This window comes from Clytia hemisphaerica, unplaced genomic scaffold, assembly GCF_902728285.1.
Source record: "Clytia hemisphaerica strain Z4C2 unplaced genomic scaffold, Clytia hemisphaerica genome assembly, whole genome shotgun sequence".
Lineage (NCBI taxonomy): Eukaryota > Metazoa > Cnidaria > Hydrozoa > Leptothecata > Clytiidae > Clytia > Clytia hemisphaerica.
In genome coordinates this window covers 425931-444415 of record NW_027104200.1, presented here as the reverse complement: position 1 = coordinate 444415, position 18485 = coordinate 425931, and the positions used below count along the sequence as shown (strand labels likewise).

General features: G+C 35.7%; 2 protein-coding genes across 2 annotated transcripts; both read left to right on the top strand.

The window, feature by feature from the left end:
- Positions 1-346: 346 nt before the first annotated feature.
- Positions 347-13463, top strand: LOC136815216 (neuronal acetylcholine receptor subunit alpha-7-like). The gene is made up of 8 exons (XM_067071664.1): positions 347-463; positions 1125-1255; positions 8434-8478; positions 9764-9873; positions 10304-10493; positions 11024-11121; positions 12167-12428; positions 12711-13463. Exons 1-8 carry the CDS (start codon positions 388-390, stop codon positions 13152-13154), a joined length of 1356 nt encoding a protein of 451 aa, XP_066927765.1. The 5' UTR covers positions 347-387; the 3' UTR covers positions 13155-13463.
- A 771-nt stretch (positions 13464-14234) lies between these two features.
- On the top strand, positions 14235-17630 carry LOC136815193 (uncharacterized). The gene is made up of 5 exons (XM_067071644.1): positions 14235-14443; positions 15268-15381; positions 15573-15626; positions 16387-16621; positions 17456-17630. The coding sequence occupies exons 1-5, from the start codon at positions 14356-14358 to the stop codon at positions 17574-17576; spliced, it is 612 nt and encodes a 203-aa protein (XP_066927745.1). The 5' UTR covers positions 14235-14355; the 3' UTR covers positions 17577-17630.
- The last annotated feature ends 855 nt before the right edge of the window (positions 17631-18485 follow it).

Below are 18485 nucleotides of genomic sequence, written 5' to 3'. Positions count from 1 at the left end.
TTTAAATTTAATTAATTGAAAATCAAACAGTTTTCATCTAATGAATGTTCGTAAACGTGAAGTCTTTCCTATTTTGATTCGATCAGAAAATTACAACGATTGGAAAATTTCACTTTTTTTTTTTTTTTTGCATGTAGAATTTTATCTTCTCGGGAGATATTCTTGAAAATTAGATGGAGGAGAAAAAGATTCTATAACTCGCACACATCCCATCAACAATGTTATTTCTGGCATCTTGTAATCTCCAGAATTTTTTCTGAAATTAAATGTCGTTAGAAAAGTAAACCTTTATCATTTCTCTAAAAAGCTATTTTTTATGGAATTTTCTGACTTATCTTTGTCAGTTAGAAAAATTTGAAGAGAATTCATCCACTGTTGCTGTCAGCCATGGCAATTATCAACTCAACAATTTTATGGACACTTTACATTGGTGTATGGTTGAGTATGGTTTCACTAACTAATAGTAAGTAACTCTCTACGGTTGTAGAATGTCGGGTTTGTGCGGACCGGATCTCCGAAGACCGACCCTTAGAGACAAAACCAGTAAAAAAGTGACTCTCAGAGACTTTTTTCGAAAACAATCCCGAACTTTAGAGTCCTTTAGAGAGACCAGAGACTTACTCTTGTCTCCCGAATAGACGTCCTCCCCGCTAATTATTAAGTGAAAAAAAATTCCACCCCCCTGCTCTTATTAAGACCCCCCCTACCAATTAAATTCAAATAATTCAATATTTTATTACAGTGTAGATACCCCTTAAACTTGTTAAAATTTTCCTTTTTGTTAGTATTGGTTCTTTTTTTACGTGTTCATTTGTTAAATTTTTTTTTTCGTTGTTGAAATTGATATCAATTAAAAATAAATCTGTTTTCAAATTACCACCCCCTTTTATTACACCCCCCCCCGCTTATTAGAATTTAGAAATTTTTCCTACCCCCTGCTTATTCGGACCCCCCCCCCCCCGTCTATTCGGGAGACAAGAGTGGACCCTTACCGATTTTCGTTCACTATCTCGTAAAGTAAAAAGCGTTTTAGATTCAATCATGGCAAACGATTGTCCTTGACCCAATAAGCACAAATATGGTCCAAAATTTGGAGTTAAATACTTCTTTCAAACTACTTTAAGGTGCGGCATACTCGATTGAACAAGACTTGATGGAGCAGGTGATCAGTAATTATATTCCAACACGGCCTGTTCAACGGAACAATGAAACTGTCCATGTCAAGATTCAATTGGAAATTGTTCAAATCACCGTGGTAAGTAAATGAAATGCTGACACGCAGAACGTTAATCTTTTAAATGTTCTCCTAAATGATTAAGCCGCTTGGTATATTGTCTGTACACAGACCCAGTATCTACGGCTGATTTCAAAATTCATTGCCGTAGAGGGTCTGTTGTCATTGTCTTTTCTCATTTGAGATTTTTCAAACCGACCACTGCGATGGAGTATTGGTGAGAGAGGGGAGACGATGAGAGAAGTGTTGCTCTCTCTCTCATTGCAGAGGTCTCCGTACGGGAGTCTTTTTTTATCGAACAGACAATGCGCACAGAGTGTACTATGAAGCGATAAACGTGAGATACACTGTGGTACAGAGTAATAAGTATAGCCCAGGGATCAAATTGCATGACTTGAACATTTTTGGATTATTTTTCAAACAATTTATTCGTCTGGAAAAAGTTTGATATTTATAAACTATGGAACTATTTCGATAAAGGTTTAATCACGATTGTCATGCCGTGCTGGGATCAAATGGTGCAGGGCTCAGGGGTGCTCCTTTAGACCCCTACTACCAATTAAAGGAGAGTATAGGCTGGAGTCATTTTTTAAACGGTGTAATACAATAGTATAGGCGTTAAATGATAATACGATTATTGTTTCGGGATTTAGTTTGTATAAACGAATGGAAGAATCCGGTGTTCCGGCCTTATAGAATCCCCGGCTAGCTACGCAGAAACTTGTGTAGCGAGAAAACAATTTATCAAGCAAAAAAAAATCATAATTGCAATATTGACACTTTTCTTTTGTTTGGAGTTAGTGCACAAAAGTTTCTAGACGACTAAAATTGTACCCTCCATTACTTTTTGCTTTATTTCTACTATGTCTGAATTAGTCGTCTAGCTTGCTAGACTAGGGATAGACTGGCACGCCAGTCGGGCTGGAACGGTATCACGCGGGAGAAGTGAGCGTAGGAGTTAGGTAAGCGTAGAAAAAAATTTGTCGGCGGCAAGGGCTGAAAGCCCGACTGGAGCGAAACCCCAGGAAGGAAAAAACGGCTACGCTGAAGGGTAGATTCGCTGGATTGTAGGATTGGGATTCAAGGATTCGGATTCGGATTCAGGATTCGTAAAAAGCTTTGTAAAAAAAAATTGAAAAAAGATATTGACTTCAAACCAAAAGATCTTGAAGTATTACATAACATAGAGCAGTTCTTGACTAAAATTGATATAAAAATGGGCGTGGCCTTGACGCTAATTAGGGAAATTCCCCTTTTTAGGATTCAAATATCTAGCCCATTGCATACTTTGGCTAATTCTCAGTCCCCTCGTTGAGGTTAAATCAATTTCTAAACACCTGATCTTATGACCGGACATGTCAATGATTAATTGTGGACAAAATTTATTGACAAAAAGGGCGTGGCCTCGATGCTAATTAGAGAAATTCCCCTATATACGATTCAAAACACGAAAATTGCAAAGTTTGGCTAGTTTTCAGCTCCCTCGTTAAATTTGGATCAATTTCTAAACACCTAATCTTATGATCAGACATGTCAATGATTAATCGTGGACAAAATTTATTGACAAAAAGGGCGTGGCCTCGATGCTAATTAGGGAAATTCCCTTATTTAGGTCTCAAAACACGAAAATTGCAAAGTTTGGTTAAGTTTGGCTAGTTCTCAGTCCCTTCGTGGAATTTGGATCAATTTCTAAACACCTGATCTTATGACCAGACATGTCAATGATTAATTGTGGACAAAATCTATTGACAAAAAGGGCGTGGCTTTGATATTTAATCAGGATGGATTTACCTCTTGGGAAAATGATTTTGGCTTCACACTTGAACAGACGGAGAAATTAGACAATGTCAATGTTTATCATGCAAATACCCATAAAAGAATATTCCTCATTTCAAAACAAGGCGGTATGTTCTCATCAAACATTAAAAGAAAATTGAAAAGCTATTTTTTGGTCTATGATATTTTACGGGTTGGTATTTTCATGGAAATTACGTCACTTTCCTATTTATACTATAATGACTTCAAAGTCAAGTCAATCCTCCTATAAGGTTTCCGGTGGGGAAAAGGTAAAAAGTTACAAACACAACGGTACAGGAGAACAAGCCATAATCGTCTAGTACGAGCTAGATTATACTCCGAAGGAATTTTACTTTGGAAAAACAGTTGAGAGGTATGGGCAAGCCATAAGGGTACCCTACCTTACAAAAAATGAACGACTTTGAAGTCACGTCAATCCTCCTGTACATAATATTTTACATAACTTTCAAACTCCCATAACTTTCAAACTCCCTCCCACCACTTATTCAAACCTTTGAGTAATTATCAAGTTAGAAGTAAAAGATTTGACGAGTTCATAATTTTTGCAATTAAATTTCAGGTAAATTCGATGACCTACGAACAGTTTTAGTTGCTATATTGGCGAAGCTGGAAGAATCGAAATGCCGTTCAGTTACTGTAGGATTCACCGACTACCTGCCAAGTTTAAACAAAACTGAAGCACGCACTGTGTTAAAAACTATTTTGCAATTGAAAAAATAAAATTATCTAAAATTAATTCGATTTAGCTGCCCAGAGGAGCACTTGGGTTCATTGAGAGTCATGAAAAACCTCTTCAAGGATTGAATTACTAAACTTGAAAAAAAAAACATGAAAAGAAAACAAGCGTCTTTTCCTTTCTATTTTTCTATACATTGTTCAATTCCAACCCATTTTATCAATAAATTTTGTCCACAATTAATCATTGACATGTCTGGTCATAAGATCAGGTGTTTAGAAATTGATCCAAACTCAACGAAGGGACTGAGAACTAGCCAAACTTTACCATACTTTGCAATTTTCGTGTTTTGAGTCCTAAATAAGGGAATTTCCCTAATTAGCATCGAGGCCACGCCCTTTTTGTCAATAAATTTTGTCCACGATTAATCATTGACATGTCCGGTCATAAGATCAGGTCTTAGAATTGATCCAAATTCCACGAAGGGACTGAGAATAGCCAAACTTTTACCAACTTTGCAAATTTGTCGTATTTTGAATCCTAAATAGGGGAATTTCCCTAATTAGCATCGAGGCCACGCCCTTTTTGTCAATAAATTTTGTCCACGATTAATCATTGACATGTTCGGTCATAAGATCAGGTGTTTAGAAATTGATCCAAATTCCACGAAGGGACTGAGAACTAGCCAAACTTTACCAAACTTTGCAATTTTCGTGTGTTGAATCCTAAATAGGGGAATTTCCCTAATTAGCATCGAGACCACGCCCTTTTTGTCAATAAATTTTGTCCACGATTAATCATTGACATATCCGGTCATAAGATCAGGTGTTTAGAAATTGATCCAAATTCAACGAGGGGACTGAGAACTAGCCAAACTTTGCAATTTTCGTGTTTTCAATCCTAAAAAAGGGAATTTCCCTAATTAGCATCGAGGCCACGCCCTTTTTGTCAATAAATTTTGTCCACAATTAATCATTGACATGTCCGGTCATAAGATTAGGTGTTTAAAAATTGATCCAAACTCAACAAGAGGACTGAGAACTAGCCAAACTTTGCAATTTTCGTGTTTTGAGACCTAAATAAGGGAATTTCCCTAATTAGCATCGAGGCCACGCCCTTTTTGTCAATAAATTTTGTCCACGATTAATTATTGACATGTCCGGTCATAAGATCAGGTGTTTAGAAATTGATTTAACCTCAACGAGGGGACTGAGAATTAGCCAAAGTATGCAATGGGCTAGAAATTTGAATCCTAAAAAGGGAATTTCCCTAATTAGCGTCAAGGCCACGCCCATTTTTATATCAATTTTAGTCAAGAACTGCTCTATGTTATGTAATATTTCAAGATCTTTTGGTTTGAAGTCAATATCTTTTTTCAATTTTTTTTTACAAAGCTTTTTACGAATCCTGAATCCGAATCCCAATCCTTGAATCCCAATCCTACAATCCAGCGAATCTACCCCATCTGAAGCCCCAATCTTACAACGCCAGATTTCGGCGTTGTAGAAATGAATGTACTTTGAGAAATTCGTGAAATGAGAAATGAAAACTTCCGTCAAAGTTGCAGATCGTGTTGTTTTGATTTTTGAGGAGTGAGTGATTGGAAGAAAAATGGCTGACTTCTAGTGGACATTTTTATTTCAAAAGATGTTTTGTTTCTTGTTTCTTATTTGAAACAAGAAACATCTTATATTCTTTGGCTCATTTTTGGTTGTTTTTTGTTTTGATTTGAGAGGCAAAAGAAGATGGAAAATCTTGTAACATCAGTTATCAGAACTTGTTGACTTGTTATCTTTTCCTATTCATAACTCATTCAATTTTAGGAATGGAGTATTCAGATTGCAAACACTATGGACTGTGAGTTTTTTTTCATTTCAGCTTTCTTTTTCCTATGTTTACATGTGGTAATCAAAGGGATAACCCAGGTACCAGTAGCTAACAATTATTAATAATTAATATTATTAATTTTCCAGGACTCACAAGTAACGTTCTTTATCAAAAATATATGGTTGTTGGAGACTACTACACGACACTGACACAATGTCGTACGTATTGGAAGTGCTACAAACTTTTGTGGATATCAACCTGGTTATCCCTTTGTTTTGATTTGAATACGTACCGTATCTATCCCTATGATATAATTACACAGTTTTGAGTAGAAATAAAGTTATGGTAAAGCAGCACAGACAAATTTCTCCAAAAAATATTTTCTTTCAAATTATGAAATATTAAAAGTCTTCTTACAACATTTAGAAATGATTAAATTTTTCCCCATGCTTATGTTTTACTCAATTCTAGTATTTTTTCCAAAACTTATATGCTTACGTAGTGGGAAATTTAGCAGAATTTATGGAGAATATTAAGAATTCTCAGTTTGGCAACAAAAATTTCTCAAATGTACTGTACTATAGCTTTAAAAATTTACATATTTTTAAATTGCCAGATTAGTGTGGCAAGAAAACTCTAAAAAAATTTAGCCATAAATTTTCAAGTGTGAAGTTGATTTTATAGTACACATACTTACAATCTACAGAAAAATGGGTGATGTCACATGTTCAACAACTCATTTTTTTCACAGCTCACTTGTTCAACAAATTCTTGTCAAATTGGATGTCGAACAAGTGGGTTTTGGAACAAATGGGTGCCAAAATGATCGACAACCCAGTTGATTGACAATCCACTTGTTTGACAATCTATATAGTTGTTCGAGAAAAGAGTGTTGAACAAGTGGTTGTCGAACAACCATGCAGTCGAGCAAATGGGTGTCGAACTAATAACTGTCAAACAACCGGTCTAACAAATGTATACTGTCGGACAAGTATACTCTCGAACAAGTGGGATTTCCCCAAAATTATAGTTGTACGTATAGATGAAAATTTGTCAGAATTTATATTACGGTGAAAATTCAGAATTCTCAGTTTGACAACAAAAATTTCTTGAATAGGTCATTTTAATTTACATAATTATATTAAATTGTAAGATTAGTGTGGCAAGAAAACTCTTAAAAAAATTTAGCCACAAATCTTAAAGTGTAAGATTAATTTTTCAGCATTTTTGGTGTGACGAGAAAATTCTTCAGCACATAGCCACAATCTATAAAAAAAGGTCAGAATTTACCAATAATTCTCTTCACACAACAAAAATACAGCATCTTTCTAAAATTATGAATACGTGTACCCAAAAACTTTTCTGTCACCATATAAATTCTGTATTTTCAATCAGAGCTACTGTATCTTATCACAGCACTAAATTCTGCAAATTTCAATTTTTCACAAATTAAATTTGTGCATGTCAGATGTTACATTTTTCATGACAGACTGAAATACTTAATTATAATAATACACTGATAATAATATTTAAGCACAAATGTGTCATTGTTTTGAGGTTGGAGTTTTAGTTATTCAACATGACATCTTTACTAGCATCAAAAGGTCTATCCATTTAATTTTCTATGCGTACGTGTAATTTTCCTGTGCTTGGCTGGTACGTTACATGCTTACAGTCAGGACTAGCCAGGACAGGTTGTTTTTTGTAGCAGTGAGTCTGTTGAAGAGGGTCGGGCTTTAAACTAACCGGGAAACGCTGTTTATTCTCACAATAACCTAAAAATGGTTTTCAAACCGTACCAAAAATTTTAGTCAACTGCATATTATGTTGACTAAAATTTTTGGTATGACTTGAAAATCTGTATTAGGTTATCGTGAGATATTAAAAGTGTCAGAATTATTGATTATTATGATATGTTATTATTCTAAAAATAGTGTCAAAATTTTTTCAAAAAGGTTATATTGCTGGGTACTTTTGAGCAGAGTTCCTGCCTGGTTAGTGTTACTGTTGTATTCATAAAAAAGGGTGTTGGAGAGGTTCACTTAGCCACAATGAGACTAGAGTAATCAAGTTCCTTAACAAGTAGTCTGTAAGTACTAAAATGAAAAAGCAAAAAGTATTTAGGCTGAACCAAAAAACCAAAATAGAAAAAATATTTCTTTTACCTTGAATGAAGAGGCTAGCAAAAAGCCCCAAAAGCACGTAACATATACCACCAACCTGCATAGGGAAAACTGAATAATCCTTGTACACTTTTGATGATTGTAGAAAACTGAAGCTAAATTGCAAATACTTACTTCTAAGAATGTATGAATAACAAAAACAACTAAGATGTAAAAGTTTCAAAACTTGAAAAGTTGCTCATCCTTTTACCACCCAAAATTCAAAACAAAGTGGTCTGTCGGCTTTTCTCCCTCCAAAATTTAGGAAAGCACTCCACCGTTCTCAAAACTTCCAAAATGAAGCCGTGGCAGAATGTTCTAGTCTGTTAATCAGCAGCCTCTCACCAACTTTTGCTCGCTCTCCTACGCAGCTCCTATTCTAGCAAACGCCCGCCGCCTTTATGTTCCCGCCCTCTGACATGATCAATTAACAGACTAGTTTGCTAGTCTAGACTAGGGAAAGTACTTAACGTATCCCTTCTTCTGGAATTTCATAGTGTTTAAAATTGAAAATAAAACTCAGCTAGAGATTAAGCCAAAAAATCTCGGGCGCAATTCTGAAGACATGTTGAATGGATTTAAATTTTTAGAGTATTTCTCTTAAATATCTGATTAATTTTCGAAAGTTTTGGTATTTATAGGCATTTTGCTTTTCGAAAATTTGATCATTTTTTGGAAGAAGATAATTTATTATCTTCATGTTTTCTTTTCTATAGTCCACAAAAGCTCAAACTTTATCCGTGACTGGCTTCTTTCGATTGGTGAGTAACTCTTTATCGAGGGTCTTTAGAGGGTGATCAGACCCATTGGGAAGACTAGAGAGGAATCTTCCACCTTTCTTAACCCTTTAACGACCGATAACGAGATATATCGTCATCGCGTTCCGTGCCAAAAATACTGATGCCGAGGTAACTCGTCATTGCGTTCCGTGCCAAAAATATTGATGCCGAGGTAACTCGTCATTGCGTTCCGTGCCAAAAATACTGATGACGAGATATCTTGTATGCGCATTATGTTCCAAGAATACGAAGTATACGAAGTATACGAAGAATTAAAATTCGTAAAATAATTTTTAAGTCCAGCTTCCAAAACTAAATTCAAAAATTGCAAGAAAAAATTATTGTTTATTTCAATCATGCTGATATGAGTCTTTTTTATAATTCCTGACCATTTTCTCTATGTAATTTTCTCTTTTAACTTTTTAGTTGTGTATTTTGTAGTCAGATACAAAAAATTAATATCATATATGGAAAAAAGAAAGCACAAATAATCAGGAAATGAAAAAAATATTAATATAAAGTCCTTTTAATGATGAATTTTTCCCAAATTCCATGTTTTTTTATTGACGAGTTATCTCGCCTCACAGTCGTGAACCCCGAAAGTATTTTTTGCCGAGTTAATTCGTCATTCAGTCTTTTTGGCACGGGTCGTAAAAAAGTCGCGGTATTTTACCAACCACCTCCGAAGAAGGGCTCGGTATTTTAAGAACAGTCAGTTCAAAAAGCCGCAGTATTTTAGGCACAGAAAAATACAAAGAAGCAGTTGTTAAAGGGTTAAGTGAACAAACACTGAATCCTTAAGATTTTGAACGATCACGGTTTGAATATAGACTTTCTTTGTGTTTACGCGGAGCATTTTTCAAAACCGGGCGGTTGATTTTATTTTCAATCCGGCGTTTGTTTAAAAACCACGCAGATCGCGTGTTTCAGATGGGAATGAAGTGGCTTCATTTCCAATTTTTTGACCAATTTTTGTGAGAATACTTAGTTTTCGGTCTCCTCATTATTATTACTGTTATGCCGGTCATCTTTTTGCCAAAAGCGGAATACTGGTTGCTACCTTATTGGAAGCATCTTCGCCTAGCTGTAGAGAAAGTAAACTTGTAATGAAAATTGACAAGTAGTTGGAACTATTTTCATTAATATGTAGGCTTAAAATTTGTTGGCTAGTGTTAACATTGAATTTGCAAGCGTACATGTTTATTCATAAGAACCAGGCTAAATTTAGTCGCGCCGGCTATATTCTTTATTGTTATTTTCCATTTAGAAATGGAAGAATGATCTAATCCATTGGAACGCGAGTCATTATGATGGTATAAATACGGTGAACATCGATCCACATTTGATGTGGTTCCCTGAAGTTGTCCTCCATAACAGGTACAGCAATAGTGTAGACAAGAGGGGCGCAAAATATGCTCTCCAACACAAATTTTGCGCCACTCTTGGCTACGATACTGTACAGTATTGGTGCTACCTTCACTGCAGTCACCAAAGTTCATTTGCATTATGTGTTGAAGTACCGTCACTAATAATGTGAGGAAGGAAATAAATTACATTAAACCGTTGACTTCATAAATAGGAGGAAAATTTCAGTTTATGCATACTGAATTGTAAAAAAAGTACTAAAAATAAATTTTGTCCTGTTAGCTCTTCCAAGACATTTTAGATAATAGATTCTATTGTATTTTCAATGGCTGCTTTCAAAACGGAGTGTTAAATTTTGATTACCGCACTGTAGAGGTTAGAGACTAACCTTCTCCAAAAAGATCAGAATCAAAACCATAGCAGATTAATTTTTCTTCATTAGCTTATCAGAAGAAAGAACATGGCTGACAAAATCGTTCAAAACGAAGATCTCAGTCAGTAGTGACGGGACATGTTACTGGTTATCTCCAATCGATTTCTTATCTTCATGTTCGTTCAGTATCAAGGATTTCCCCTTTGATACACAACACTGTAAAATCACCTTTGGACCATGGACTGATGATATTAGTAAGGTATGATTAAAATTTTTGGAAACATTTTTAGTGGTCGTGTAAGCACTGTCAAATATTATGTACGTTTGCCCTTTCAACACCCCCGTGTCTTAGACCCGGTGGGACCCCTACCCTCTGGAAAATTTGGCAAAATTTCGCCCCCCCCCCCCCCGGTAAAAATACCCTGCAGTATGAAAAAATTTTGTGTTTTATAATTCATTTTGCATAAATTTGTATGTGTCTGAATTAGTCGTAAAGCATGCTAGACTACCCGTTTTTTTTATTAGAACATCTAAAATTTTTGAAGCCTTCGGATGTTGTTAACTTTTTGAGTTTTAAAAATGTTCTTAACATGTTCCTATTTTCTTCATTTTCCATATGTTTTTGTCCATTTTCGTCAGAAATTGGCTGTTTTAGAGTCCACAAAGCCACAAACTGTCCCTAACTTCTTCTTAACATTTTTGCCATCAAAGCCTGCTCATGTTCTTATAAAGTTTGAACTTACAGAAAAAAACGCGTACCCTTAATGATGAGTTTTTCTCCTATTTCAGGTTTACATGGAAGCAATTGATTATGCAGTGGTGACCAGCCAATACACCGAAAATGCTGAATGGGATTTGAGGGAAGCTTCCCATGAAATCGTAACGTCGTGCGTGAGAATGTTATTGACCCCTACAGTTTCAATGTTTCACTCGCTTTTTTGGCCCTCTTGTTTGCTACCAAGTGCTCATAATTGTACCACGTCCTTATCTGGGACCCAGATGCACGCACTTCAATCGCACTTTTTCGAGCAAAGCTTCCACGCTATTGGTCAAAAGAAAAATGAAGCAAATCCATTGGCGCGATCTGAAGTAACGGTTGAAAAAAGTTGAAAACTATTTTTTCGATGAATTGATTGACGCCAAAAAGTGCAATTGCAGCGCGCGCAAGCGAAGACCGGCCTTAATCAGGCACCCAGATGCAGAAACTTTCATCCGACACGCTAAAGCTCTGAAGGTCTATTAGGAATACGTCTATTAGATCTAAAGAACTATTTTCAACATCTGGAAGGTTTAGATTACGGAATTTAGTAAGACCGCGCCAAGGATTATGCAGCGGGAGGCCTGGTAACACAGCTTTAGTTTTCAGGGATTGGCGGGTCCAACCGGAATATTTTAGCTGAACGCACAAAGATAGTTGAACCCGACTGGGAATGCGGCACATCGAAAGGCCGACTCTCTGATGGGAAATTGGTCCGTCCCTTTAAAGCTTTAGCGTGGGCGGCCGCCAATTCGCCATCGGAATATTAGATAAATCACGCCCATCAGTGAAATAAAAAGAGAGTGCACCTCTATACTGCTATAGCAAAATTAACAACACGCGGCGGGAAGGGAGAAAAATTTGTTCATTCTTTTGTTTTAAAAAACCGTTTAAGCAAATGGAAGGAGATACGTATGATATCCTTCAATAGGGGGGGGGGTTGTAAGGGTTCAAAATACCGTTTTCCCGTCAAATTTTTTGATCCCGGAATCTCGAGAATTGAAAAAAATAATAACACCGTCACACCGGTTTGTAGAGGTTAAAAGGCTAAATACCGTCACCGTCTGATTTTAAAATACCGTTTTCCCGTCTCTTTCTTCGTAAAATCCCGTAATACCGTTAAAGTACCCCCCCCACCGGATCCTTTAATATTCTCCTTTATTTCTTTTACTTAGATATTACAAATGTTGTCCGATCCCGTTCCGAGATTTGGTGATCCGTTTAACGCTGACCCGCAAACCACTTTTCTACATGGTCAATTCTATCGTCCCGTGTATCTGTCTAATCGTGTTATTGATTCTGGGACACAGGCTACCTCCACAGTGCGGTGAACGAATCACTCTCACAATCATGATCTGCTTAACTTGTATTGTTATGATGGAATATACGAATAGTAAGATTCTTCCCCAGACTTCTGAGGTATCTTCATTCAGCAAGGTGAGAATTTTTATAGGATTCAGATAAAAAAATAAAATATAAAAAATAAAATATAATAATAAAAATGATTTCAAATTTTGGCGTTGCCTTTTTTTAGCACCCTAAAATTAGCAAGTTTCAGGCAAAAAGAAAAAAAATCATATGCCAAAAATTTCAGTGCTCTCTTCGCTCGCGTAATTGTTAAAAAGATGTTGTTCCTGAGACAAGGGTATGCTAACATTGGTAAAATGATTCTTCTATGAAGGGTGACTTACTTGCCTATCGTCAACACTTTCTTTTTAGATCTTTCTCACGATCACGATTGTCGCTTCATTTTCTATTCTTGAAACCTGTTACGTTTTATCTCTACATCATCGCTCAGAAGGGATGCTACGCTGGATGCCTAGCTGGTTAACTCGTCTCATCTTGAAATCCTCATCTAGTAATGAAAGCCCAGAAAGTCATGACACGCATGCGTCAAATTCGAGTGAAACACCACAAGTGATTGATCAAGGAAGGATTGCTCCACAAATGAGCTCAAATGAAGATGAAGAAGGCACATCTAAAGAAACATTGAATTTGATTTATGAGGAGATTAAGAATTACAATAAAGAAGTCAATGAAGATGATTTTTCACATATTCCAGAACAGGATGCCAAAAAGATTGCCAAGTTCTTGGATAATGTCTTTATAGTGGCCGCTTTGATTAGTGTGATGGTTGCATTACTGGTAGAAATCAAACTTTAATCCAACAAAGTTAACTTTTTCAACAAAGAATTACATATTAGAGCTGGAGTACTGAAAGACAGATTTCGTTTTGGTCGAAATTGAACTTATTTAACTAAATTCGACTTATTAAACATACTAAAAAACATGGTAGAGGTTAGCCCGGGGTTCACAGATGGCTTTTTTGTGTTTTGATCGAAATTAATATCTTGCTCTTGGAGGATGTATTTAAATTTGTAGAAATTAAAATTTTAATATAAAATTTTGTGATAAATGAAAGATTTTTATAGTCTTAAGAGCTCTGACCATAGTGAATTTTTAATATTTACCACTTACAAAATGTTTTACTTGATGTAGCCCACAAAACTGTGGCATGTTATACATTTTCTGTTAGGCCAATTACTAGTGAGTCTGAAAATTTAAGAATAATTGCAATGAAAAATTTGATGAAGAAGAAAATGAAGACTTTTGCGAAGAAGAGTATTTTAACTTTGAAGAGCTTAGTTTCAGCGAAGAAAAAACATTTTGTAAAAGCTTATTTGCATCAAAATCTTGAAAATAGTGCTTTTTGACCAATTTTCTATCCCAATTTTTCATAGAAAAACAGCCATAGCTTTTGATGCATTAATTTAGAAAATTTTTCCGAAAAATTTAAAACAGTTCAATTCTTTGCGGACAGTTTGAAAAAACTTCGAAACAAAAACGTTAATTACCCATTAAAACTTAGCACATTTTATAAAAGAAGGTGATGCAACATATTATTAACGTCTTTTTAAAGTTCATAACGTCATTTTTGCAATTAAATTCTTAATTATTCTTAAGGGATTTTATTAAAAAGCAATTTATAAAGGCAATTCTTTGTTAAAAGTGTTAGAGAACCTAAAACCGCCGCGCAACATATTACGTTTTATAATATACAAACTATATTATATCATAATGATATATTATAAGGACGATAGCGTCGTCTATGATTCAATTATCTGAACGAGAAAACTTAGAAGAACTTAATGATAAATATTTGCTGTGGCCTTGACTTAAGCTAACAGAGAGTAAGCCGTTTTTTCGATTCAATTTAAATACACTCGTGTCTCTCGACAGAAAAAATGATAACAATAGACTGAGGAACAGCCTACATTAAGTAAATATTTCAAATAAATTCTAACCACCTTTCCTCTAGACAATTTTGATATCGGTAATTCAATTTTTGAACGATTCATTAAAGATGAAACTTTCTACGAAAATGATGTTGAAAAGCCTGACAATCCTATTGCTGTATCTGGTGGTTATATCGGAGGCTGCTGACCCAAAGTGTAAGTAGAAACCCCTTTAAAACCTTTACAGCTGAACGAGTCTGTCCAAATTTTTTCTTTTTATTTAACGCTGTGCTGAAATGGAACGCCAAACCTTTTCTCAGCTCCAAGTAACTTACCACATAGTTCAGATTACCCATCTAAGCCATTCGCGGAAGTGGCAGTGACTGGGAATCGTACCTATATCCCTTTGACATACTTACAAATGCTCTACCAACAATATTAGAGAGCAGCAATTGCCGGACTGTAGAGGGAGACCTAGGTTCCAGACCTAGGTCGAAGGATGGGAACCTTGTGGTAATCTTGAAGTTAAATGTACATTTATTACAGTGGAGTCTTCACCCGGGATTTTTGCTGAAAAAGTGACCGTTAGAGAGACTTTTTGAATTTTTTTTTTCGATTTTTGAAAAAAGTCATACCCTTAGAGAGACTTTATTACAATTTTTTCTCTGGAAACCAAAAAATTTCCTAAAAGTCCTGAATTTTCCGACCCTTAGAGAGACTAATTTAAAACTTTCTGATTTTTCCGACCCTTAGAGAGACTTTGAAAAGTGAAAAAACCGACCCTTACCGTCCGCGCATACCCATCATCCATTTTTGCCTAAGTACCCCCCCCCCCCCCCCGCCGGGAGTCTTCATCACTCGAACACTCACAGAGAACACAAATATGTTCGAGCTAATGGAATTTTGAGTTATAGAGTAAGGTTTATAAGGTATTGTTAACTGAAGGGATCACTAAACTTGTTCGAGTAAAGGAGCAGACATTTGAGTTGTCCAGGTTAGAGTTAAAGAGACTCAACTGTATTTTATTCTTGTTTTTTAAGGTTGCATTGACTTGCATGGAGGTTGCTCTGAAATAGCAAGTTGGATGTGTGATCATCAAGGCATCAAACCCATATGTCCAGCCACCTGCAAACTATGTCATGTTTCTGCTCCACGTAAGAACTTTAAAGTCCACTATTTTATCATAAACGTGTTGTCGAGAGCTAGACTCGAAGCTTTTGGGAAGGAAATCCTGGGGGGGGGCTCTCAAGCAATGTTTTGCCACCTGTCTTAAGCAATGATTTGATATTTTGTGTTTCTTCTGAAATTATCAGAAATTATCATAAATTTATTTCTACCTGGCTAGCTTATCAAAACAATCGAATCACAACATCAAAGAGGAAAGTGGATACTGTTAAAAGTAAGTTCCAATTGATATTTGGATAGTACGAAATATTATTATAACGACCTCTGCCCGATGTGGATTCGTAGTCGTTCTATTTGATTCGGAGAACTATTACTTCAAAAATCTAGTGAAATAGATCAAATTACAAAGTGCCCGATTTCGAGAGAAAATGTCAAGAAATAAAAGGCTACCTGAAAGGAAGAAATTTTGGTGGGAATTTAATTTGACAGATGGCTTGAAAATCAAATCTTGCGGGAATTTAATTTGGCGGATGAAGAATACTTTTGACCAAAAAACCCTATTGAATAAGAAAAGAACTTGTTTCAAAGTCTGCAATAGCATACATTTTGGGAATGAATACAATAATTTGAATTTAGCGGATGGCAAAAGAAATCAAATTCGGCGAGAATCTAATTTGGCGGATTTTTGCCAAATCCGCTAAAATTTCTTCCTTTAAGGTAACTTACAATTGCTACGTTGTAAGACAATGCAGTAAATTGCAGATTTTATTCCAAGAATCTAGCATGCATGCATGTCATACCACGTTCGCTAACAAACTCAAGTGACTTAATTAAGTACGTTTATATAAAACCCTCGGGATAACTAGGCAACATTGTATGTGGTTTGGGCATCACCTTAATAGTGCCTTTTTAGGACCTTCAAAATCCCAAAGGGGTAAAATTCAAAAGGTTATATTTTGGAAAGAGCCTCCGGTAACAAAAATTCCTCTCCTCTCACTTCCCTGAGAGAAAAAGGTTACCTAATTTTCTTTTAGGGTTATGTGCTAGTGAACAGAACAAGTATGCTGGTGTTAATCTTGAGTTTCATTATCGGATGTCATACTATGCACAACTTTACGCTGAATATATGGTCAAAAACGGATTGACCAGCAAACATGATTGTATGAAACGATTCAACTTTCCTGGTTTAACAACAATGGTTGGCAATCTGAATGCTTTTCAGGAAGATCAAGACTTGGGGAAAGCTCTTAAATTATCCATCAAAGCCTGGTAAGGAGAATTAGATTTTAATTATTTTGGCGGAGGTATCTTGGTTATTCAGGAAAAAGAATTAAGGAGTCCCCCCCTCCGGGTGCGTTTCGTGTCCAAATTAAGGTAAAAAACTATAAGAATTTCCAAAATTTAACCCATAAAACATTTTTTTCACTTTTTACACCCTTAGAGAACCTATTCTCTCATCTCTGTTCATTTCTACCCTTACGGCAACCTGAAAATCACACCCTTAAGGGCCTCTCATACGGTAGCTCGTTAACCTGGAGTGTCCCCTTTTATTATTAAGTTCCTCTGGGTTTTTCTCCATTTCACAGAGACCCCTTGGGTTGTTATCTGAAATTCCATATTGACTATCCCTGAATTCTCAAGATTTTTGCGGCAGCCTCTGGATGGAAAATGACTTCCCCATGAGGGTAAATTATTCATCTGAAATAGCCCATTGAAAAGAATGTCCCATGCCATTTCTGTTGAAAATGTAGCCTTGAAGCTGAGCTTAAATACAAATCCTTGACAATATATTTAAGAAAGCGGTCTAAGGAATAACAATGGGACTGTTTTGATTACTTATCTTTGTGACCAAAATAGTAGACGATGTTATCGTCCGTTACAGTGATAGTAAAGGCGGGAAAATATGGCGGTATGGCGTTATGGCGGTATACGGGAACTCTTTTCGGCAAAAAAACCCGTTTGCGAATTTTCTTCGGCTTTGGGCTTTTTTCTTAGATAGTGATTCGTCTTAGACTATAACATAGTCTACCAAAATAGTTGAGAATAGTGAGCCTATATTTGTAGATTCTTTCGAAAATGGTTTACTCATTTTTTTTCTTCAAGGTATAATTCTGGTTCTAACATGAAAAACGCGATGACTGACAGTCAATACGTTGGATGTGGTGCAGCTTCGAATGGGAAAATTACCAGAGTTGTGTCATGGTATGGTAATGCCCAAAAATGAAGAACCACAAAGATTATTGATATTTTTAGGAAATAGTTTATGTTATTTTCAAACATGTTGGCCTTTAAAATAGCGTACACTGAATAAAACATTGCTTTCATTATCCATATGTATTAATACACCCGCGAGTAGTCTCAGTTTCCCAAGTCTCACTTTTTTCTCCGTGGGGTAAAAATTCCTATTGAAATCCAAATTGGGATAGAAATTCTTTTGTTCCAAGGTTAATAAAAAATCCAGTGAGGATGGTTTTGGAGTGCAATTCTTAAACATTGGATTTTGAGTAGGGATGAAATCAAAGTCAATTTCCGAGTGGGTCTGAAATTCTAGGGTATTTTTCCACCCACCAAGGACGAATTTTTAACCAAATTTTCCAGTGGGTCTATGATACAGAGGTATACTAATATTTGTAAAAAGTTACAGATCAAAAACCGTGATGGTTTGGTACAGGAAAGTACAACTTTGGCTAAACTAGACGTTATTTATTACTTTTTTATGCGCAATCAGCTTGTTTTAGTGAGACACTCGTCAAGATAAGCGCAGGTCACTTATTTCGCTAAAAAATAACACTAGTTTACTGAAAGAGGGGCTTCAATTCTAAATTAGAATTATATAATAATAATTAGACTATTTTCGACTCCACCATGTCGTTTAAAGTAAATACAGACTGTTTGCAAAACTTTTCTGAATTAAAAAAATATTGCAAAATGCGAAAACTATTTTTATCCAAGCATGGGCTTCAGATTTTGAATATCATTTTGAGGGGCTGACCAATTTTTGATCAGACCATGTCATTTAAAGTAAATACGTACAGACTGTTTTTAAACTCTTTTGAATTTCAAAATATTATTTCGAAATATGGAGGATTCCAAACCAAAAATAATTATTTCCATTAAACCATGCTTACTAAAA